The sequence below is a fragment of the Malaclemys terrapin genome, chromosome 1 (assembly GCF_027887155.1).
Source record: "Malaclemys terrapin pileata isolate rMalTer1 chromosome 1, rMalTer1.hap1, whole genome shotgun sequence".
NCBI lineage: Eukaryota > Metazoa > Chordata > Testudines > Emydidae > Malaclemys > Malaclemys terrapin.
The window spans coordinates 148,317,762-148,342,477 of record NC_071505.1 but is presented as its reverse complement, the minus strand read 5'-3'; the positions used below and the strand labels follow the sequence as shown (position 1 = coordinate 148,342,477).

General features: G+C 44.2%; 1 protein-coding gene across 4 annotated transcripts in view; it reads right to left on the bottom strand.

Annotated features, from left to right (window-relative positions):
• GSK3B (glycogen synthase kinase 3 beta) overlaps positions 1-24,716 on the bottom strand; it is a 239,654-nt gene that overhangs the window by 22,219 nt on the left and 192,719 nt on the right. For all 4 annotated transcript variants that reach the window (XM_054043189.1, XM_054043181.1, XM_054043199.1 and 1 more), the window contains exon 8: positions 21,625-21,720. In XM_054043189.1, the coding sequence (XP_053899164.1) occupies positions 21,625-21,720 (96 nt within the window). The remainder of the gene's footprint in view (positions 1-21,624; positions 21,721-24,716) is intronic.

Genomic DNA, 24,716 nt, shown 5'->3' with positions numbered 1-24,716 from the left:
CTTTCCTCTCCTCTAAGTGCTTCAGAATTGATTCCTCGAAGACCTGCTCCATGATTTTTCCAGGGACTGAGGTGAGATCGACTGGCCTGTAGTTCCCCGGATCCTCTTCCGCCTCCTCTTTTTTAAAGATGGGCACTACATTAGCCTTTTTCCAGTCATCCGGGACCTCACCCGATCGCCATGAGTTTTCAAAGATAATAGCCAAAGGCTCTGCAATCACATCCGTCAACTCCTTTAGCATCCTCGGATGCAGTGCATCTGGACCCACGGACTTGTGCTCATCCAGTTTTTCTAAATAGTCCTGAACCACTCCTTTCTCCAAGGGCTGGTCACCTCCTCCCCATATTGTGCTGCCCAGTGCAGTAGTCTGGGAGATGACCTTGTTTATGAAGACAGAGGCAAAAAAAGCATTGAGTATATTAGCTTTTTCCACATTCTCTGTCACTAGGTTGCCTCCCTCATTCAGTAAGGGGCCCGCACTTTCCTTGACCACCTTCTTGTAGGCCAATTTATAAGATTAATGACAAAAGAATACAACAAAACATAGAACTAAATTATTTGTGTCCCACAAACATTTTTATATCAATTAAAATGAGAATGAACAGAATGAATAATCTTTTTGATTGTTTGATAATCTCCCCCCAAAACTATAGTCTGAACATGAATTTTGGAAGCTGTAGAAGCAGAACAGAATCTGTATAAATCCTGGGAGAAAGTGAGGATAGCAACAGTGGGAAGGAAAGGTGGTAGCAATAGAGAGATATAGCTAGTACCAGCAAGAGGAGAGAGAAAAGCTCACAGATGAGACTGTGCTATTTGACCTCAAGCCCAGACTGAGGGGAAAAGAACAAGGCTGGCCTGCAGCAAACACAAAAGGTCCCAAGTTCCAGGATCAGTCATTAGCATACTATTTAAATGTGCATACATAGAGAGAAAAAAGCTAGTAAGCAAATAGGTTTATAATAATACAGTACTTTGGCAAATACTTCATTTTGGTATTAGTTCTCCACTGTACTATATGAAGAACGCATTCCTAAAGACAGCATCCACTAACCTAGTCTATAATCCCTCCTGAATGTTTACACAGATGGCCAGATTACTGTCCTGCACAGCTCCAAAACGAAAATCAGACTGTGCCAATAAACTTGGAGAAATATCAGAAGAGCTCAATCCCAGCAATACAAGATTCCTGGATGCAGTTCATCTTAAGTGGTAACTATCTTCTCCAGTCATATAAACTAATTATAAACTTATAAATAGATACATTCATGGAGGATAGGTCCATCAATGGCTATTAGCTGAGATGGTCATGGATACAACCCCATGCTCCGGGTGTCCCTAAACCTCCAACTGCCAGAAGCTGGAACTGGAAAACAGGGGATGATCACTAGAAATCGCCCTGTTCTGTTCATTCCCTCTGAAGCATCTGCAACTGGCCACTATTGGAAGACAGGATACTGAGGTAGATGGACCATTGGTCTGAGTCAGTGTGGCTGCACTTATATTCTTAGGGGCTTGCTCACAGGGAAGGAAAAACACTGCTTCATAAATTATGTGAAAATCAGAGAACATCTTAGAGTATGCGAATAGACCTTGACCTGTGCCGCCTACTACTTTGCTATGAAGGAAGACAATCCCCTTCAAAAACAGAAGTTAGTCTCTTGTACTCTTTTCATTTTTCATTTCCACTACCAAAATGACTTGTCCATTGTCATCACACCACTGGCCTGAATATTCTGGGGCAGTTAATGGAAATACTCTTTAGAGCACACCCAAATTTAATAGACTACTGTTTTACGTGAGAAAATTGACTTCACATGTGAAAGTCTTGCAAGGGACAGTTATCCCAAGACACCAGAAAGACTAGGATGACTATAAATAACACCACATGCCAAAAGATAGTGTGCACATTCTGGTGAATTTTACCACCTATAACTAGGGCTTTGTGTCTGTCACAGAGGTCGCGGAAGTCACGAATTCCGTGACTTTTGCAAGGGCCAGTGTGGCTGACCCCGGGGCTGCTCAAGCAGCTGCTCAGATCGCCCCCAGGACAGCCACACCAGCCGCTGCTCCAGCAGCCCAAGGCAGCGATCCCCGGCCGACTGGAGTAGCCGTGGTCTGCTGGTCTGGATAGTGGTCCCACCAGCCTGGCAGCTGGTGCTGCTGGCCCTGGGTGCCCCCCCAGTGCCCCTCAGATTTAATCACAGGTATTTTTGATATAAGTCATGGACAGGTCACGGACAGTGAATTTTTGTTCATTGCCCATGCCCTGTCCATGACTTGTTCTAAAAATACCCATGACTAAATCATAGCCTTACCTATAACCCATATAAACATCAGCCATCCTCACAACAGTCCTATGTGGTAGAAAGAATTATCTCCATTTTATAGAGATGGAAGTACAGCCGTCAGATTAAATGATTTGACTAAAGGAACAAAGACCATACCTCTCAGGCTACTGTGCTACCCTCATGGCCAGAAATCACACTGGTAGCTCAGTAGAGAAGCTAGCTCTGCTGTAGGCAGCTGGCTGGAAAGGCGCTTCCAGTGACGCATCAGTAGCAACCTGGACAGCAGAGTCCCCACACCAATACAATGATCAAGGGTCCATGCAGAAATCAAGAGAGCTGTGACTATGGTTTACATGCACCCTAGTGATTAGCTTTCGACAGCTGTTAAGGGATTGTAAATAACCTATCAAGTATCAGGGGGTAACAGTGTTAGTCTGTATCTACAAAAACAACAAGGAGTCCGGTGGCACCTTAAAGACTAACAGATTTATTTGGGCATAAGCTTTCATGGGTAAAAAACCATAAGATACAACCGAATTTGCTCCAATCCCCCAGACAGAGACAAACACCTACAAGATCTTTATCAAGCATTCTTAAAACTATAATACTCACCTGGGGAAGTGAGGAAACTGAGCGAGACGGGTACCCAGAAGTCACCTACTACAGGACAGGCCCAACAAGGAAAATAACAGAACACCACTGGCCATCACATACAGCCCCCAACTAAAACCTCTCCAGCACATTATCAACAATCTACAACCTATCCTGGAAAATGATCCCTCACTCTCTCAGACCTTGGGAGACAGGCCAGTCCTCGCTTACAGACAACCCCCCAACCTGAAGCAAATACTCACCAGCAACTACATACCACACCACAGAAACACTAACCCAGGAACCAATCCCTGTAGCAAACCTCGTTGCCTACTCTGTCCCCATATCTACTCTAGCAACACCATCAGAGGACCGAACCACATCAGCTACACCATCAGAGGCTCATTCACCTGCACGTCTACTAATGTTCTATATGCCATCATGTGCCAGCAATGCCCCTCTGCCATGTACATTGGCCAAACTGGACAGTCCCTACGTAAAAGAATAAATGGACACAAATCGGACATCAGGAATGGTGATATACAAAAGCCAGTAGGAGAACACTTCAATCTTCCTGGACATTCTATAACAGATTTAAAAGTGGCTATACTTGAACAAAAAAACTTCAGAAACAGACTTCAAAGAGAAACAGCAGAACTAAAATTCATTTGCCAATTTAACACCATTAACTTGGTCTTGAATAGGGACTGAGAGTGGCTGGCTCATTACAAAAGCAGCTTTTCCTCTCCTGGAACTGACACCTCCTCATCCATTATTGGGAGTGGACCACATCCACCGATTGAATTGGCCCTGTCAACACTGATTCTCCACTTGTGAGGTGACTCCCTTCTCTTCATGTATCATTACATAATGCCTGCATCTGTAATTTTCACACCATGCATCTGAAGAAGTTGTTTTTTTACCCACGAAAGCTTATACCCAAATAAATCTGTTAGTCTTTAAGGTGCCATCGGACTCCTCCTTGTTTTTGTAAATAACCTGTGATTCTCAGGAAATACTGAAGACAAGCTTTCAACCCTAGCAACTGGTTTACAATGGGGAAAAGAGCAAGGCTTTTAAAAAATAAAAGCTGAGACTGTCTCTGGCATTTGTGTGTTTCTCAGAGCAGGAATGGGCCGGTGACCAAAACCTTCATCAGTGAAAAGGCCAGCTCCACACTTCACCATGTGAGCCATCTTTCAGACTTCTCGGGGAATGGTTCAAAAAGAGGGTCCATACAGCCAGGCAGCTCTGCGCGCTGCCTCCATCTGCAGGTGCTGCCCACGCAGCTGTGGAGCAGGCACTCTGGCAGAGCTCAGAGCCCCCTAGCCACACCTCTGCCTAGGAGCCGAGGGACATTCTGGCTGCTTCTGGGGAGCTGTGCGAAACCAAGTGGGGAGCCTGCCAGCCCCACCACCTCTCCCCCCCAGCATCACTAGGCCACCTCCCGCCCAAGCACCCGGGGTTCCCCCCTCTCCCCTAGAATACACAAGATTTAGTCAGGGGTATATAGTACAAGCCATGGACATGTCATGGGTAGTAAACAAAAATTCATGGCCCGTCACCTGTCCATGATTTGTACTGAAAATACCCGTGCCTAAAACGTAGCCTTACTTATAACTACATTCATGTCAATAGGGGTGGGGGATGGGTGGTTTGGGAGGACTGGCACCTGCAGGAAGGAAGTGTTCAGTTAAACAATTTCAAGAATCTCCGACATATGGATGTAAACCTACAGTCCCTAACTATGTCCATACTGTACTTAGTGATATTATACTGAGTTTACATAGATGAGATGTCTTTAAATAAAACTAGATTTACTGGGTTTATGTGCTCTCCTCAGTGAAGGCAAGGTGGCATAATGGGGTGGTGGTACTGTCTCTATCAGATCACAGGAAAAGATCAAGAATGTGTAGTATATGTAGCGCTAACAAGTTTAAAATAGTTCCAATTCTGAGGCCCACATGGCCATTACTATCTAGAGATTGTGTTAAATGCATTAGAAATACCCAAGACAACAGGTCCCAGTCCCAAAGACCTTGTAATCGACGTAGATGACACAAAGACCAAAAATGGAGAGCAATGTTTTAAAAATATCTTCCTTCATTCCCCTTGCCTATTTTACTTATTTATCTTTATTATAAATTATCTTTGTATAGGTTTCAGAGTAGCAGCCGTGTTAGTCTGTATCCGCAAAAAGAACAAGAGTACTTGTGGCACCTTAGAGACTAACAAATTTATTAGAGCATAAGCTTTCGTGGGCTACAGCCCATCCGAAGAAGTGGGCTGTAGCCCACGAAAGCTTATGCTCTAATAAATTTGTTAGTCTCTAAGGTGCCACAAGTACTCCTGTTCTTTTTATATTTAAGAGTTTGTAACATTTATCCAACATGGTACATGCAATAGATACATTTCTTTTCCACTCCCTCCTGTTTTTAATGGCTTTTATTTCCAACATAGTTTTATTAAACTAATTCTTTCCTAAAATGGTTTAGCTCTTTCCTAGGACTAATCCTTTCCCATTTTTGTAACATTTGTTAATTCTCTTAACAAATTCCTATTTATGCTGTTACCTATTGTTATTAATCCTTATCCAATACCCCTACCCTGCTCCCAACAATTTCCCACCCTTTCAGAAATCACAGATACCAGAAGATACCATTATGATAATCTAGTCTGACCTTCTGTACAGAACACAGACTACAGGACCTCCTTGAATTCCTGTTTGAACTAGAGTGTACCTTTTAGAAAAACATCCAATCTTAATTTTAAAAAGTCACCAGTGATGGAGAATTCACCACAAACTTTGGTAATAGCTTCCAATGATTATTTACTCTATTAAAAATGTGTGTCTTATTTTTAGTCTGAATTTGTCTGGATTCAACTTCAGCCACTGGATCTTGTTATACCTTTGTCTGCAAGATGGGAGAGTCCTTTATTATCAAATATTTATTCCCTATGTTGGTATTTATAGATTCTATGGCAAACACTCTTTAAACTTCTCTTTGTTATGCTAAACAGTTTGAGCTTTTTGACTCTTCACTATAAGACATTTAATCATTCTCATGGCTCTTCTTTGAACCCTGTCCAATTTATCAGCATCCTTTTTGAATTGTGAGCACCAAACTGGACACAGTATTCCAGCAGTGGTTGCACCACTGCCAAATACAGAGGTAATACAAGCTCCCTATTCCTATTCAATATTCCCGTTTAGCCCTTTAAATCATAGTGCTGCACTGGGAGCTTATGTTCATCCGATTATCCTCCATGAGCTCCAATCTTTTTCAGAGTCCCTGCTTCGCCGGATAGAGTCCCTCATCCTGTAAATATGGCCTGCATTTTTTGTTCCTCATTTTTTAGTGAGTAACTTCTCATTTGGACATATTAAAATTATTATTGTTTGCTTGCGCCCAGCTTGACCAAGTGATTGCTCTGTATCAGTGGCCTGTGCTCTTTCGTGTTTACCACTCCTGCAAACTTTATCAATGATGATTTCATGTTTTCTTCCAAGTCATTGATAAAACTGTTAAATAGTGTAGGGCCAAGAACTGATACTTGATGCCAAAATGCTAGCTCGTCTACAACTTTGTCCATCTCCAACCATGTGCAATCCAGTCCAAGAACACAGATGATTCGGCCAAACCCATTTGGTCCCATGAACATTTCTGAATTTTTGATTAAATAAGGGGCAGTCCCAGTCCCACGTGCAGTGGAATACGGAGGCTAAATGGGCCCAGTGCAGGGAAATCCTCTACATTTTGTCTGTTTCAGAGGATAAACAGTTTTAAACTTTGTTTTATTTAGTATTGCTTCTAGATCTACTATTCCTCTCTCTTCTGCAGGGATCTTGAGCTAAAATTTTCCAAAGTAACTAATGACTGAGTGCCCAACTGACAGGTCTTGCCCCTTCTCACAAATCAACTGCAAGACCTGTTGTGGCTGCACTGTCTGTCTGATTTAGGTCTTTGCAAGTACAGCGGTGCTTTCTAAATTATTTTTGTCTACTCTGTCATTAACATTTAATCTCCTGATAAAACTATATGTTTTTTTTCTGCAGAGGTAGATGTGCATACTATCCATTCTTGTGATTCTAGGGAGATCTACTTTTAATCTGTTTTTGTCCTACCATTCACTGTCTAAAGAACATTCTGACTCTTGGCAGCAGTCTCAACTGGCAGCCAAAATCTTGGGATGTTGATGACAATCATTAGATAAGGAGCGCCTAATGTCCTCAGACCCAGACCAGGGTACTACATGAAGGCCACCATAGATCCCAGAGCTTTGATACAGAAAAGTTTTGAAGTTCTGCTTCTGATTTCAGTTTATGGTGGCACATGCCATGAGAAATTTTGCTCCTGAAATTGATCAAGGAAGACTCTCAGCTACTGCAACAAATGAAGCAACATTAAAGGCGTTCTGCTCTCCATTCACCATCCATCTATGATTTCCCAGAAGATCCAGCATAGTTGACTGCAGGTTCCCATGGATGAGCCGATGAGGCTAGAGAAGAGGCTAGACATCTAGATAGATACATGACTAAAGAGGCTTTTGTGCAGGCTCACATTTGGAGATTGGGAAATGTATGGGAAACAACTGCTAAACTGAATCAGAATGCCTTGTTCTGGAAATATTTCCTTGGGCTCAGAATCATAAGAATTTCAACTGACCCGTTAGAAGGAGATATGGAAGTAGCATCTAGAAGGTATATAGTACAAAGAAATGCTCCCATTTCACAACTTAAAAATGGATAGCAGAAGGATCCAGTCAGAGACTCAACACCATCACCATTTATGCTGTTCAGAGACCGCAGGGGATGTAAGTCTTGCAACCCTAGGTATTATTAAACAGAGGAAACCCGAAAAGTCACTTGCATCTGAAAATGGTCCAACATTTACAATATAGATGTTTTCAAGGCCAAGGTTCTTACATGCTGAAGTGTCCCCATCCCCCTGGGGTCTAAATCTTGTCAGAATATCCTCACACAACAGTTTCAAGACACTAATTCAAAGACGTGCAGATTCTCACCAACAGAAATTAATCTGTCAAATTTTTTTTGCTGATGTGTGGCCAGAGAGACCATTCAAAACTTTAGTTTCCTCATGAACCTGTTGAGATTGCACAGGTCCAAGATGGGTCTGAGGCCCCCTTTTACTTTCGATATTAGGAAATACTGGGAATAAAACCCCTTTTCCCTGAGCTCTGGCGGAACTTCCTCCACAGCCCCCACCAATAGGAGGGTTTGTACCTCCTGGATCAGAAGTTGCTTGTGAGAGGGGTCCCTGAAGAGGGATGGGGAAGAGGGGTCGGAGAGGAAAATTGGAGAGACTATCCCATCTCTACCATGCGGAGGACCCAATGGTTTGAGGTGATTTGAGACATGCTCGGTAGAAATGGGATAGATGTTCTGAAAATGGGAAAGAAGGATCCAGTTGAGAGGTTGGTATAATGCCCTTGGGCGCATCCTCAAAATGTCTGCCTAGGGCCTCATGGCTGCCTGGATGACCAAGACCCCCTGTTATTCGGGGATTGGGGTTGGCAACAAGGTTCTGGTTTCTGGGATGCCTACAGTTCTGGTCTTGCCTAAACTGTCCCTGGTATAGTTGTGTCGTGGGTTGAGGCCTAAATTGTCTACGCTGGTGGCAGGTGTGTGCAGAGCCAGCGATCTTATAGTGGATTGGGAGTCTTTCAGACCGTGGAGTCCGTTTTCTCCAAAAATAATGTGGCTCCCTCGAATGGTAGGTCCTGAATTATCTGTTGGACCTCCCTAAGGAGGCCTGAGGCCTGCAGTCATGAGCAACGGTGCATTGCGATGCCCGAAGACACTGTTCATGTTGCAGAGTCCGCTAAGTCTAACGCCCCTTGTAGCGATGTCCTGGCGATCATTTTGCCCTTGTCCAAGAGAGCCGAGAATTTCGGCTTAGCATCTGGTGGGACAAGGTCTGAGAATTTGGACATTGCGTCCCATGACTTGACGTTATGCTGGTTAAGGATCGCCTGCTGATTAGCCATCCGAAGCCGGAGCCCTCCGATGGAGTATATCTTCCTCCCAAAGAGATCCAGCTTCTTTGTGTCCTAAGCTCGAGGGTAGGTCCTTGCTGCGCTTGCCTTTCCCTTGCGTTAACAGTCACCACTACCAAGTCTGGCAGGTGGTGGGTAAACAAGTATCCATAGCCCTTGGAGGGCACAAAGTACTTTCTCTCGACTCCCTTAGCTGCAGAAGCCAGAAACGATGGTATTTGCCACAGGTTTTTGTGTTCTCCTGAATGGTCTTTATCAGGGGAAGGGTCACCCTGCTGAGTCTTGCTGGGGATAAAATGTCTACCATTGGTTCTGACACCTTGGTGACTCCTCCATCTGTACCCTGAGGTTCTGAGCAACCCATCTTAGAAGTTCAAGGTGGGCTCTGCTGGCAGGAAGGGGAGACCCCAAGGATGTTCCTACCACTGTCTCATCTGGAGATGATGATGATGAGGATCCCGGAATATGGGAGGGGCCCTCCTGCCCATCTGGCTCCTCAAAAAGCTGCGGCTCCGCCCCCAAGTTGGAGTCTATTTTGGTGCCGTCCAGGTACTGGTCGCAGTAGCAGCACTGTCCATGGTACTGAGTGTAGCCATGGTGCTGGGTGTATTTTCAGTGCCGGGCACAGTACCAATCATGGTGGTGGTAGTGGTGGCTGATGCCTGGGAGAAATCCCTGGCTCTGGACGCAGTCCTTCTCTCAGATGTGACCAAAAAGGAGCGTACCGAGGCGGACCTCTGGTACTGGTGGTAAGCCCACGGGGTCCAGAAGGGCCACTGGGATGGCATCTGAGCTGATATCTACCATTGTGGTGGCCACGGTACCAGGGAAAAAGTTTGGATCATCTCCGCTGACTGTGAGTGCCGGCTGCTACGGTGTCGGCTTCTCCGTGACACACGAGTCAGTGTCTGATGCGGACTCCAGTGAGTCCACGCGCGGGGACCATAGTGGATGATGTAGATCGTTGCTAAGTCATAGCTGGCTTGCCTCTGGACTTCCCCAGTGGCCTCTGAATCATTTGGGGACTCAGGATCGGTGCCGTGACACCATGGTCTGGGGAGTGGGGACGTGTCAATGTTATCAGGCTCCACGCCACCTCATAAGTCTCGGGTATGGAAGGGAGGTCCAAATCCTCCACCTGAGTCCCCTCTGGTGGCACCAGACTCAACAGTCCCTCCCAGGGGCCCAGAGTCGATGGGGCCGGCTGTTGAGTTGAAGGGTAGGTGGGGTCTTGCACTGATCTCCCTCTATCAGTCTTTCTGTGCTGCTTCTTCGGGACAGGAGACTGTGAGTGGTGCCGAGATTGATCCCGTGCCGTGCTCTGTGTCGGGGAATGCCGGTGCTGAGGGTCTCTGACCCCAGAGTCCTTCCTTGGCGCCTCCCGGACCGAAGCCAGAGCGCTGCTCACCAATGTTGAGGAACCCAGTGCCGCGTGCATGGGGCTTGACTCAGACTGAGGGCGGAGAGCTGCTTTCCATTAGCAGCAACTTTAGTCTGTGATCCCTCTCCTTCTTCCTGCGGGGGCAAAAGCTCCTACAGATCTTGCACCTGTCTGGGACTCCCCCAAGCCAAGTGTGGGTCACCCTTTGGCATAGACTTCTGGCAAACCCCGCACGGCTTAAACCCCTGGGTCTGAGGCATGCCCCCGGCCCAGGGGAGGGATGGGGAAGCGGGGGACCGCAAGTCCAGAAGTCCAACTACAACAATTTTTAAAAACTATCTTTAACTATTTACAGAAAATACGCTAGAGGATCACTTGTTGAAGATGAGACAGGAAACGCTCTGACGACCGCCATTGACGGTAAGAAGGAACTAGAGAGGTGGTGAGTCGGAAGGGCCATATACGCGGCGCCATGAAAGCGCGACTCCAGAGCCGACCCGACAGGTGCTGCTAGGGGAAAAACCTTCCAGCAAACTGTGCGCGCACATACCTAATTGAAATCTATATGAGCAAGCACTCAAAGAAAAACTGAATTATGCAAAAAGAATACATAGCATGTATCATTGCCCGGAGGGACATACATGAACTCTATAGGACTGTCACTTTTCTTTCTGCCATTGTTTCACTGGGGACTACATCTCATTCCAAAGTTGTCTTCATAGTTCTTTTTGTGATATTCAAGGCAGCTGTTACAGAAAGAAAGAATTAATCACTGGCCTTTGGAAAAGCACATGAAGTAGCTTCTTCTGTAATTTGTTGCTGGATGTCCACAATCTAGGAACATGAAACCCTCCTTACTCCATCAAAGCCCAGACTTGCTGATTTTCTGGGCACATTGTAAAGCCCCCCGCGCTATTGGAAAACCTTGGGCTGAAGGGTAGAGGGTGGTCTGATGCAAGGTTAGTTTTGTAGGTGAGAATTATTTTGGTTCTTCATAGGCAGCTAAGTGTGCATTTTGGTAACTTGACATTTAATTGCTGTAAAAGTAGACAGAGCCAAAGATAAGTTCTTCAAATTAAATCAATGTAAGTAGAAGTAGATGATTCTATCCATACTAATTTTGTTATAGAGGGCTGTATTGGGAAATATGACTGGAGACATTCTGAAAATAGACAAGATAAGTCCTCCAGCTTCAGACAGAAAGTTTTTGTAGGAGGGAAGATTTTTTTTTTTTTTTTTTTTTTCTAAACAGCCTAAGGGTTTGTCTACCTGGAGACATTTCCCAGCATTACTACACTGTTATAATTATACCACTCTAGTTATACCAGTATAGCTTCCTGTGTGGACACTCCTATTTGGAGTAACAGTGGTCTTTCTTTGGTTTAGCTTATGTCATAACTACAGAGGTGTAATTATACTGGTATAGTAATGCCATTAGTTTTTCCCATGTAGAAAAGCCATAAATTACATTGTAGCCATAGAATTACAGTTAGACAGATCCCGTTCCTCTCAGACAACTGAAGAGTGTGGGCTGAAGAAAGGCATTGAATCCTAGAAACAGCAGCAGGGTACTGAGAATGCTGTGGCCTCTTCAAAGGGGCAAAGGATTGAGTCCCCAAGAGCCCAGAATGCAGTATTTGAGTAAGACCAGGGTCAAGGCCACTTGTAAAGGGGCTATGATAAGTAATGACAATTGAATAGGCATGCTTTCATACCCCCTCCCTCCTTGCCCCCCATAATTTATGGAAAACCTAACCCCAAAATTTAGGCTTGAGAAGCCCTGTTTTGGGAAGGCTTAGATTTGATCTCACCCTTTTTGGCTTCTGAGTCATACAATTGTACAGATGAAGCTTAATGAGTGCAAAATAAACAAGTTCAAACGTGATCAGTCACATATGGGAGGAGGCTCAAGGAATCCAGAGTGGTTGTGGTTGAAACACAGTACTGAACTGACCTTGCAGAATTAGATAGATAAGCAGCAGGAGGCATTTTCTTGAATATAGACTGTTACACATTCTTCTGAAAATAAGCCAATGGTGTTAAAGTGGATGTCTAAGTCCCTCTGTTAAAAATTCCTGCATTATGAAACAGGCAAAGGGGGAAGGAATTGAAAATCTCTGGCTCCCCATAAAAAATGGTTACTCACGTCTTGTAACTGTTGTTCTTTGAGATGTGTTGCACATGTCCATTGTGCTAGGTGTGTGCAGGTGTCTTCTGCCCTGGTGCCAGAGAGTCTTTCCTTGTGTCACCCAGGCCTGTGCAATGTCCCTTGTGCTACCAGCCAAGGATAAAAAGGGGCAGAGCTGACCGACCCCTCCTTCAGTTCCTTCATATCAGGCTTTGAGATGATAGACTGATTCAGTGGGAAAGGAGGGTGGATCTTATAATGGACATATGCAACACATTTCAAAGAACAACAGTTACAAGAGATGAGCAACTGTTTTTTTTTTTTTTTCTTGGAGTGATTCAGTTTGTCCATTACACTAGGTGATTCACAAGCAGTTTCCCATGGAGGTGGGGCTAGAAGTCTCATCAGAAGAGGGATTGCAGAACTGCTTTCCCTACTTCACTTCTTTCCTTGATGTGGCAGTAATTGCAGAACATCTTGCAGAAGTGTAGACTGAAGACCCATGTTTCTACTCTGCAGATGTCCATGATGGAGACGTTTCCCCACAAATGCCGTAGAGATTGAGTGTGCTCTGGTTGACTGCAAAGATATTTTCAGGAGGTATGTCCTTGATCTTGTAGCACATAACAATACAGCTCGTGATCCACTTGGAAAGTCATTGCATTGTTGTGACGCCTGCTCATTCATCCTCCAAAGAGACCCAACGGGCTAGGCTCTATCCAGATAAAAAGCCAGGACTCAGAGTAAATATACTGATTAGTTGAGGTGGAAATCAGATACTATTTTGGAAAGAAATTTAGGATGTGGCCTAAGCTGTACCTTGTTCTTATAGAAGACGGCATATAGAGGATCTGTCACCGGGGCATGTAGCTCCCCTACTCTCTTCACACAGGTGATGGCTATCAGAAAGGCCACCTTTGCTGAGAGGAGTAAAAATGAGCAGTAGGCTAATGGTTCACACTGGGGAACCCATAAGAACTAATAGTGGAGTAGGGTCTCAGATAGGAACAATCTTCCTAGGCCTTTAAGGAACCTGACAGAAGGTAAGGCTTGTCTACACTGGCAAGTTTCTGCGCAGAAAAGCAGCTTTCTGCGTTGTAACTCCCAAGACGTACACACTGCCAAGCCACTTCGTGCGCAGAAACTGCGCAGTTGCAGCTCTGTAAAAAAACCACCCCCTTGCCTGTGGTCAGCCAGTTAGTGACAGTTATGTGAATAGTGGCTGTGTTTTAAATCACTAAATCAGCGGTCTGTGTGTTGCAAACAATACTGCTCCTGTAAAAATGTTGCATTTCACAGATATGACCTTCGGAACCCAGCCTCCCTCTTTGTTATTGCCGGCTGAACGGCTGCGCAGAATTAGAAAGCAGCCACGAAGAACTAAGGAGGACTTTCTGCATGGGGTCATGATGCACTCTGAGGCCGAAAAACAAGAATTGAAGGAGTGGTGGGACAGTGAGAAGAGGGGCTGAAAGGAGAATGCGGCACACCAGAACGAAGCCACAGAGTGGCTCTTAAACGTTATGGAGCACCAAGCGGACAGGCTCCAGGTGATACTAGCACTGCAAACCGAGCAGATCTGCGCCTGCCCTTCCCTGCAGCTCCTGTCGCAAAATTCTTTCCCATACGTCCCCCCAGACACCGCCAACACACTCTCATCAACCTTCTGGCTCCAGTCTATATCCACGGCATTCTACTCCCTCCTCACAGTCCAGCACTGCGGACTCCCAACACCCACTGCACTCAACACTCGTCCCTCTGCAGTTTAGCCCTGCTGAAGTACAGTACCCGCTGCACTCCAAAGGAGAAGGTTGGATATGATACCTGGACATACACAAATCTTTAACCATCCTAGGACCCCACCTACTGCAGGGACCCTCCCTTCTCCCATCCCTCTCAGCGCTGATGTGTTTTTTTGTTCGTCTCTTTCCTCCCATTGTTGTCTTTTAATAAAAGAATTGTGTTGGTGTGAAAGCAATATTTATTCTATTAATTGAAAGCAAACAGAGCCCTGCAAAGCAACAGGCAATTTTCTTAAACCTTCATAGTGCATCATCTCTACCAATCACAATCACCTCCTAGCATTACAAGCACTGCACTCCTGAGCATAGCAACAAATATTAGTGGCTTTCAGTTTCAAATTGCTGCCTCAAGGCATCCCTGATCCTTATGGCCCCATGCTGAGCCCCTTTAATAGCCCTTGTTTCTGGCTCTTCAAAATCAGTCTCCAGGCGCTGAGCCTCAGCAGTCTAGCCCTGAGTGAAGCTTTAACCCTTCCCTTCACAAATATTATGAGGTGTACAGCACGTGGCTATAAGCATAGGAATATTGTCATCGGCCAGGTCCAGCCTCCCTATATAGGCAGCGCTAGCGGGCCTTTAAACGGCCAAAAGCACACTCAACAGTCATTCTGTACTTGCTCAACCTATTGTTGAACCGCTCCTTGCTGCTGTCAAGGTGCCCCGTGTATGGCTCATAAGCCATGGCATTAAGGGATAGGCAGGGTCTCTCAGGTCACAATGGGCATTTCAACTTCCCCTACTGTGATCTTCTGTCCGGGAAGAAAGTCCCTGCTTGCAGCTTCCTGAACAGGCCAGTGTTCCGAAAGATGTGTGCGTCATGCGCCTTTCCGGACCAGCCTGGGTTAATGTCCGTGAAACGCTCACTGTGATCCACAAGTGCCTGGAGAACCATAGAGAAATACCTATTCTGATTAATGTACTTGGTGGCTAGGCGATCTGGTGCCAGAATTGGAATGTGTGTGCCATCCATTGCCCCTCCGCAGTTAGGGAAGCCCATTTGTGCAAAGCCATCCACAATGTCACGCAGGTTGCCAAGAGTCTCAGTCTTTCGGAGCAGGATGCAATTAATGGCCGTGCAGAGTTCCATCAACATGAGTCCAACGGTTGACTTTCCCACCCTGAACTGGTTAGCAACGGATCGGTAGCAGTCTGGAGTAGCCAGCTTCCACAGTGCAATAGCCATGCGCTTCTCCAGCAGCAGGGCAGCTCTCATTCTCGTGTCCTTGTGCTGCAGGGCTGAGGCGAGCTCATCACACAGTCCCATGAATGTGGCTTTCCTCATCTGAAAGTTCTCCAGCCACTGCTCGTCATCCCAAACGTGCATGACGATACAATCCCACCAGTCAGTGCTTGTTTTCTGAGCCCAAATGCGGCGTTCCACTGTGGTCAGTGCTTGTGGCGTTCACGGAAGTGATCTCGTGTCATAGCTACTACGCATGGTGAGATCAATGTCGCATTCCTCTTGCCTTTGTAGTTTAAGGAATAGCTCCATTGCCACTCATGATGTGTTAGGCAGAGCTAGTAGCATACTAGTCACCAGCGCGTGATTCATTCCTGCAGACTGAAGAGGCATAGCGCACAGTACACAAACTGTTGAAAGATGGCGCCAAATGTAGACGGAAGCACAGAGACTGCTGGAATGCGAAGCAATGCATCACGGGTCATTGGAACAGGACCCAGGATACCCCACGACCCCCTCTGCCTTCCCACAACTCTTAGCGGCAGAAGAAGAAGAGATGTTTTGTGGGATAGCTGCCCAGAGTGCACCGCTCCGAATACCGCTGCAAGTGCCGGAAGTGCGAACACGCTATTGTGCAGGCAGCTGACAGTGGGAACACACAACAAGCGGCTTCCCTTCAGCGCTCTCTGAGAGGCACTGTAACTGCCAGCACCGTAACTCTGCCAGTGTAGACATACCCTTACATAATACAGTCCTACCTGGGCACGAAACGCTGATATTGCAGCAAGGTGCACTTTGACGGAGCGGACATCCAAACCTGACTCTTTTAGGTGCAACAGTCCTAAATCTTTTGAATCATTGATTGTGTAGGACACACATTGTCACTAGCCACCCAGGAAGAGAAACCCTTCCACTTACTGAGGTAAGTAGCTCTGGTGGATGATCTTCTTCTATTAAGTAAGACATTATGCTTTATTTCCAAACAGTGTGCCTCTTCTGGGTTTAGCTACCTGGAGAACCAGGCCATGAGGTGTAGTGACAGAGTTCCAGTGCAACACCTGCTCATGATTCGGTGATATCAGGTCCTTGACTAAAGGTGGAGGTTGAGGGGGGGGGGGCAGGGGAGGATTAAGACTCCTTGATGGACAACTTGTACAGGTCCAAGTACCATGCCTACCTTGCCCAGGCTGGCACGAGTATAATTTTGCCACACTCTTGCTTCAGCTAGAGAATTATTTTGGGAGCCAATGGCACTGGAGGATAAGCATAGAGCAGGTCCTCATCACAGGGGAAGAGAAAATGTGCTCAAGATGGACGGGTTGTACTTCTACAGGAATCCCTGACGACGGGTACATGGTTACTGCCGTTGCCATGACTCTGGCAGCTGAGCTGAATCTGCCGCATCCAGGGAGGCCTGCAGAGTGGACCTTGCGATCAGTCGACCTTCCATCAGGAAAGACTTAAACTTGCCCCTCGTGTCCTTGGGCAGCTAACTGAGGAATTTGGATGTAGCATCCCAATTTGAATAATCATAATAGGCAAAAAGGGTCTGATGGTTTGCTATACATAGCTGTAACCTCACAGTTGACTAACCCACATTTCTACTAAAAATTCCCAATTCCTTTGTATCCTTTTCTTTAGGAGTTGCTTTTGCTCTAGCTTGGCAGTGTTTCACATTTACTCCTGCCACTATCAGGGAGCCTACTGAGGGGTGTGGATAAAACTGTTTGAGGGATGAGGGGGTTTGCCATAAAGTTTGTATAGGCTGCATAACTGCCTCAATTATAAGGAGAGCAATTTCCCCTTCTACAGCCAGGTGTAAAATATCTAGTTTGTGGGATTTTTCTCTGAAAGCTCTATTTATATTCCCAGGGACACAGCAATCCTTTTCGAGAATTCTTGGTAGAACTTAACATCATCTGATACTAGAGAAGATGTCTCCAGTACCCGGGTCTCGCCTGGTGAGGCGGACGAGGTGTTCAGAAGAGGCAGGTTCTTTTGGACCTTACTGAGGCTGGTCTTGAATTGCCAATGTAGAAGATCTGCCTGAAGCAAGTAATGGGTGGTTCTGATCCTCAGTGCCCTATGGGATGTTGGTACCAACATTGAGTGGCCTGGGTGGAGAAACTTCTCCCTTTTGGGGATATATTTCTGTAGTGTAGTGCTTGCCCAGTACAGACTTTGGATGGTCTGCCAGTACTAGGCAGTGAAACTTATCTTCTCAGTGACTGACTTCTGTGATGCAGCAGAGATAACAATCTAGACACTGGAAACATATCCCATGGTACCCACTAGGGCCATTGACTTGTGCCTAGACCTGGCACTCCCATTCTTTTGACCTACTCAAGATAACTCCAAGAAGGGAACAATCCCTGGAGGATGCCCCAGATTCCCAGAAGTCAAAGATGTAGGAACCCACCAGACTCTTGAGGAGAAGCATGAGTACTCCACAGGCCAGTGTGAAGCAGTACTGGGTAGAGTCATCGGAGATCAGGACCATGATCTACAATGGGCCTGCAATACTGGCAGCAACATCTGGGGCTTACTGGTTATCAGAACTGTGTGCTGAGCCAAACTAGCTACTGCTGGTCTTGGAGCTGGCACTAGGACCAAGGGAAGCAGCACAAGACCTGGTGTAGTTGGCGCTGTAGCAGACCACTACATGGAAGCCAACAAATGCATCATGTGCAATGGCCCCAGCAAGGTACCATGGAGCTGAATGACCAGCAAGGGTCATACTGAGAAGCTCGGTAGATCCTTCACAGCTGTGTAGGCCTCTTGGGTGATTGACATGGAAATGGGCCTTTGTTTTGCTGTCAATGCGGTTGATGGCTCTGCTGTCTGTGCCAAGGAAGCAGCTGATCTCAGTCTTGAAGCTCCAGCAAATCAAACACCTGTCCCTAATGTGACCCTCACCCAAGCACTTCAAGCCATGAGAGTGAGGGTCTCTCATGGGCATCAGCTTGTGACATCCAGGGCAGGATTTGAAGCCAGGGATCTTGGTGTAGGCTCCGCTGGTATCAGGTGAAGCCTGGAGTTCACTGACTATTGACAGCCACAACAACAGTATAATGTCATCCAACTAAGACAGCACATTTGCAAGAGGAATGACCTGACAGCACGCTCCAACTGCTGAAGGTAAGAAGGAACTGAAAGATCATAGAATCATAGAAGATTAGGGTTGGAAGAGACCTCAGGAGGTCATCTAGTCCAACCCCCTACTCAAAGCAGGACCAACAAGATGTGAGGGGTGACTCCACCCATTTATGCCCTCAACTTGCAGCACAAGGAAAAGCAGGGTGCAGGTGTGGCAGCCCCTGCGGGTACCGCTAGGGAAAACTCTGCAGCACTGGTGCACAAGATGCATACATACCTAGTGTAATGGACATATGCAAGAACAAAAAAGTATTAAGATTGTGGTATAAATATTAGAGAAGAACATTCCTCTTCTTGAGAGGCAAATTTAGGCTTATCTGCTCCCTTTGCAGCAGAAGGTTCAATTGTCTTCTGTCGCCATCTCCTAGCAAGTGGGAACTTATCCATCTATCTGAGCCTATACAGCAGGGGTCAGCAACCTTTCAGAAGTGGTGTGCCGAGTCTTCATTTATTCACTCTAATTTAAGGTTTTGCGTGCCAGTAATACATTTTAACGTTTTTAGAAGATCTCTTTCTATAAGTCTATAATGTATAACTAAACTATTGTTGTATGTAAAGTAAATATGGTTTTTAAAATGTTTAAGAAACTTCATTTAAAATTAAATTAAAATGCAGAGCCCCCCGGACCAGTGGCCAGGACCCAGGCAGTGTGAGTGAAAATCAGCTCGTGTGCCATAGGTTGCCTACCCCTGCTATACAGAGTAATGTTGGAGAGTTAGACATACATACACTTACTAGGTTTCAGGCTGTTAAACAATAAGAAGGCTAGAAGTGCCAAATCTGGTGTCACTCAGATTTGTTCTCAAACTAACTGAGTTTGTACTGGAATCACACACCACTACTGTAATATGAACACATGAACAATCCTTCATATTATATGTCATTAGCCATAGTTCTGTACATGGACATCATCACTGTATTGGTATTGACCATTCTACACGGTGTCAGGTAATGTGAGCTCTAACTCGGTGTACAGAGCAATAAAACTTAAGCTCAGGATCCTGCTTTATGCTTAAAACTGGATGCCAATATGAGGAATATATTCCTGCTGAGACCCGAACTCAGGACTCTCAGGTATGAAAGCAGTTGCTCTAATACTTGAGAAAGCAGATGATCTACTAGATACCAAAAGTAGCAGCAGCTGCTCTCTTTTTGACCTACCAGCCATTAGTGAACAGAAACAATACTATGGCTATGGGGGATGAAATAGCATATCCATGTGTGTCTGGAGTGGCCAAGGTATGGCTCAGAAACAAAATGCAGATAATGGAGCTCTACATCGTAACTCCCTAGCCGCCTTCATTAGTATGGAGACGGGGTAAAGTAAAGTGTATGTCATGTCCCTGCCATGGCTAGCCCGCACAGACGAGAACAGAACTTATTAATGCTGCCAGCTAACAAGTTACTCCATTAGCTCAAGTAACAGATGTTTGTATTTGATGGTGAAGGTTCTGGAGATCAAACCCTGCTGACAACCTGTAATGGTTGTCAGTACACACGCATATGTCATTCTAACCAAAATTTCAGCAAATGCTTTTAATTTTCATTCCTTCCTTCCCTCTGCTCAATAAGAACAATTGCAGTTTAACAAATTAATGTTTCTGCAACTCTAGTTTAAAAGAAAATGAAGATAAATAACGGGTGGGAAATTTGAAGGGCAGGACAGGCAGCACTGTTTTCCCCCATCCCATCGGAGATGGCACAAGAATAGCTGGGAAACATCCAGTTGTGGATATTGTCCTCCATGCACTTAGCAGAAAACTTTCATGGCTGAACGGCAAAATGTTGGAGGAAGAGAGTTTTTAAAAGAGTAGGGAAAAAGGATTGTTAGAAAGGTCATTCTAGATTGGTCTTTTTGCTACTTGAGACTTTAAATGGCAAGGAAAGAACAAACTCATGATCAGATGGCACCAGGACAGGCTATGGCTCCATTACATATTGCATTCAGTTAAAACCCACCCTCAACACCAAGTCATCCAGATGCAACACTGGAACCACTTTCCACTACAACTTCACTGTTTTAATGTCTTAGGCTAATTTTTGTAGCTTTTTTCCATGATTTATTTTGAAATAATGAAAGTAAGGCTAATATTCATGGAGTTTCATAAATTTTACTTATCACAGAAATTTTTCTATTAACACATAATATAAACAGGTTTGCTGATTTAACAGCCTCTGAGTATTATAAATCACTCAGTCTTGGAACCAACATGCAATAAAGAACTAAGATCTGGAAATGCAACCCAGGGATTGTTGGGAAGAGGAAGCATGTATTTAGAACATCTGAGAAGAAATCACCAAAATATTGATTTGACTTCCAGTAATGTGCATAGCCCACAATCTCAAAGAACTTGAAGTAGGTTACATCATCTGCTCGAGGCCTCTAGGACTGTGAAAGGTATGGTCCGAAATGATTTTGAACTAGTCACTGGCAGGACTGAGGGAATATATGCATTTCATTCCTCAGCATTTGAAAGCCATCATATTTGTGTTGCTGGGTTTCCTAACTTGCTGTTGAGAAATTTTGTAGCAGTATTCCCTTCCTTTGAAAAATTTAACTAAACAAAAAAATCTTTTAAAAGTAATACAAGAAAAAAAATAACTAGTGCATATTACTGGGGTTCCAAATCTAATGATCTTCACTATGTTTATGAGATGGGAAACAGGACTGATTTGCACTGTGGGTCTCACGCCTATATTCAGAGATGATTTATTTGTATCATAAAAGTGCATAACCCACCTCTAAAGAATGTATTTATTTATAGGAGATTATTTGCACAGGTCAAGAATTGAGCTATGATGGAATATAAGTGCATTGTAATGGGTTACAAATACATACCCAGCCTGGAAAATATCTATGGGCAAATCACAAAAAAACAGAGCCATGGACAATTCAATGCAGAGCCTAGGTACATTCCTCCTCCTTCTCTACATAAACAGTTATTGGGCTCTGATTCAACTACAGGGTCCCAGGTTAGTTTGAAAGCAACCAAGCACAGAAATCAAGGTCTGGACTTAAACTCTGCAATGTTACATTTATCCCACACATCATCATTATCCAACTCAGACAGCCTCACCTTAGTCCATGGATGTGCCTTAATCTGAGGGAATTTGAATTCAGTGTAGTTTGGATTCATTTCTCTAATTTGTTCCCTTGTAGGCGTTCCCAGGACCTAGAAAGGGGAAAAAGAAATTGTTTACATATACTTCCGATCTACAAAGTGATAAAGGTCCTAATAAAACTTGCTTGACAATATGATCACACTTACAATAAGGAATGTCATTTTTTATAATGTGCAGTATGGTAGAGAGAGTAGGCATAAAGTGTCTGGCAAAACATAACTAGTCACTGGTACCAAGCAGTTTTTGCAATGTATTGAGACTTGGGGCACAACAGACTGGACAGTTCAAATTCTGCAAATTTACTTAACTGATGAAGGTCTTTCATAAAATTCAGGCATCTTTCTCAAATTCAGTGATGCTTCAAAGGAGAACAGAGCAGAATTCCTCCAGATTAGGAATTTTATAAAAAAGAATTATTTGATGAACATCTTTAATGTAATAGGTTGTAGCTTGCAGTCTTACACCCTGATTAAGGTAATGAACAATAGCACATCCGAATGCATTTTAATAGTCATGAGTGAGAGCTCTCTAATGAACTTAAAAGATCAGACAAGCATTGCTGAGAGAGGCAGAACAGATTTTATTAGATGGAGATTGATTTTTTTCATATCTAAATGCAGACAGAGTGTTAACTTAACTACACCTAACGTACAGACATTCAATTCACGTACCTGTAGTTTAGACATTTATTCTAGGAATTCAAATATAAAAGGATCTGTGTTTATATAACAACAAAAACACAATCAGTGTGATGTTATCTGTATATACATTTCCATAGAGAAATATGTGATTGTATTTATGAGATGATTTGGTGAGTTTTACATATCTATGAGTACATTAGTAGTTTTTGTTCAATTAACATTAATCTCAGAAAAAAATTCAAATCCTTTAAGAGGGACAAAAAACTCCTCAGCAAATTTGGAAGTCCACTGTTTTTTGTTTAAACTCAGTTCCTCTGGGTTCTGCTATTACAGAAAGCACTGTGGGAGAGGAAGCCTGAAACTCAGGCACCTCTTCTGACAGACAACCTCACAGTCATGTTACAGACTTGTGACAAATCTTTTGCCATGTTGCCAATTCATCACTAGGATTTCAATTCAAGGATAAGCAGGAACATGTCTAGATGTTATGAAAAACCTCCTGCTGAATATTGTCAGTTGTATTCATGAAGTTTTGTATTATTTTACATCAATAGAATTTTTTTAAATAAGCAGAAAGTGCAAAGAGGCTTGGGAAAGAAAAAAGCATGGGTTAAATGCATCTCAAGTAATTAAAGATGGTGGCCAAAATTTATGAAAAGTGAATAGTTGGTTTTTTTTTTTTAAATCTCATGTTTTGATTTATTTTCTAATTTTGAGTGTGAATTTAATAGTTGTGTAAGATGCGGGACTGACTGCTTTGGCAAGTGAAATTCTCTATTTAACCATATAAAAATCACAATCCAGGGTGCAGCAGTGCAAGCTTGCATTACACCACCGCCTGTCAATGGACATCAACCAGAAGCTGGTAACTGAGCTATCCCTCCCCCTGGTAAAAATCTCTAAGGGTGGGGTTGCTAACAGCCTAAGGCTTGATTTGAACCAGCAACTTATGAGTGAAAGACCACACTTAGAGCTGCCTGGAAATTTTCTGACAGAACGCCTTTCCATCAGAAAACACCAATTCACTGAAAGTGAAACGTTTTGCAGGAACGTATCGATTTCAACTCATCTTTTGAATGAAACCCGGCAAGTTTCTTGTCAGCTTGTCTCCCCCGCAGCCCACCTGCCAGGAGCATTGGAGCCAGGCTCCACTGCAGCCTGCCTAGTTGTTGAGAGCCTGAAAGCCCAAGAGCCCTGGCTCCCAAGCTCCTCCACAGCTCGCCTGGCAGGCTGCCTTGCAGCCACGGTTCCCAACATACAGTAGAATTTCACTTCTGCAAAAACTGTCAAGGTTTTGACATTATATCCTGATCAGGACAACAACTCTCCCTGCTCCCTACTTTAAAAAACAAACAAAAATTACAAAAAAAACCCTCAAAAATTTTCACGGAAGTGAAATTTACTTTCCTAGCTAGCTCTAGTTGCATTACACAATGATAGTCCCTCATTCCCCAAGTCTAATACGTTTAAAAGTTTCCCCAGTGTAAAACTACTTGCTTAAAGGATAGCTATTTATTTTTTCACAAAAGCACTTTTCACTGTAATGGGCTTTTCTCAAAAAAAGGTTAAAAAAATTAATTTTGCAAATCCGCTGAATCCAAGAAGTGGCACCAAACACCAAAGCTTCTCAGAATAAACGACACTAAGCACAAACTCAAAGATCAGTTTTAATTCTGCTAGATCTCAAAATATGATTAATCATAACAATTTGACTGGGAAACCTCCACAGAACACCTGTTGGTAAGTACTGGAAGCAATGGTGTGGACAATTTAGACATGAGAGGCAGGTAGGTTGCCTGGTCAAGTGTTGAGGGAGGGGAGATTGAAGTTAAGCGTACTAGCCCTTAGCTATTTAGTTTGGAACCAAAAGTAGTCTACTCATCCTCGGTGTTTTAAAGATAGATTCAACTGTTATAGATGGGCTGAATTACAGATTTGCATTTTCATTGTGCCTACTGGAATTCCCCTGAAGTTTCAGTAAGATAGAACCATGTTACCTTTAGAAACTGAGCTCCCATTTGGGAAATGAAAACCAACTGTATTCTTCCACCAAACCTTTGCAACCCTGCCATGTGTTGTTAGAAGCCTACCCATCTGAATTTATATGTCATCCATGTCGTGTCATCCCCCCCAGATCTTTCTCTTGTTTCTTACATGCTATGAACAGTGAAATGGTTAACAATGTCAACATTTAAGTGTCACTGGCATCCTGACATAGCACCTATTGAAATGAATGGAGCAGTTCCCACCTCAGAGCTATTGTTTCAAGCTCTCTGCAGACTGAGGTGGATATAGCTGTATTGGTTATATTCTGAGTCACATTTTCAAGGTTTTCTTTGCAACCATAATAGTTAGACTTTTTTTTTAAATAAGAGCTGACACTCTGGAGATCAACTAAGGGATCT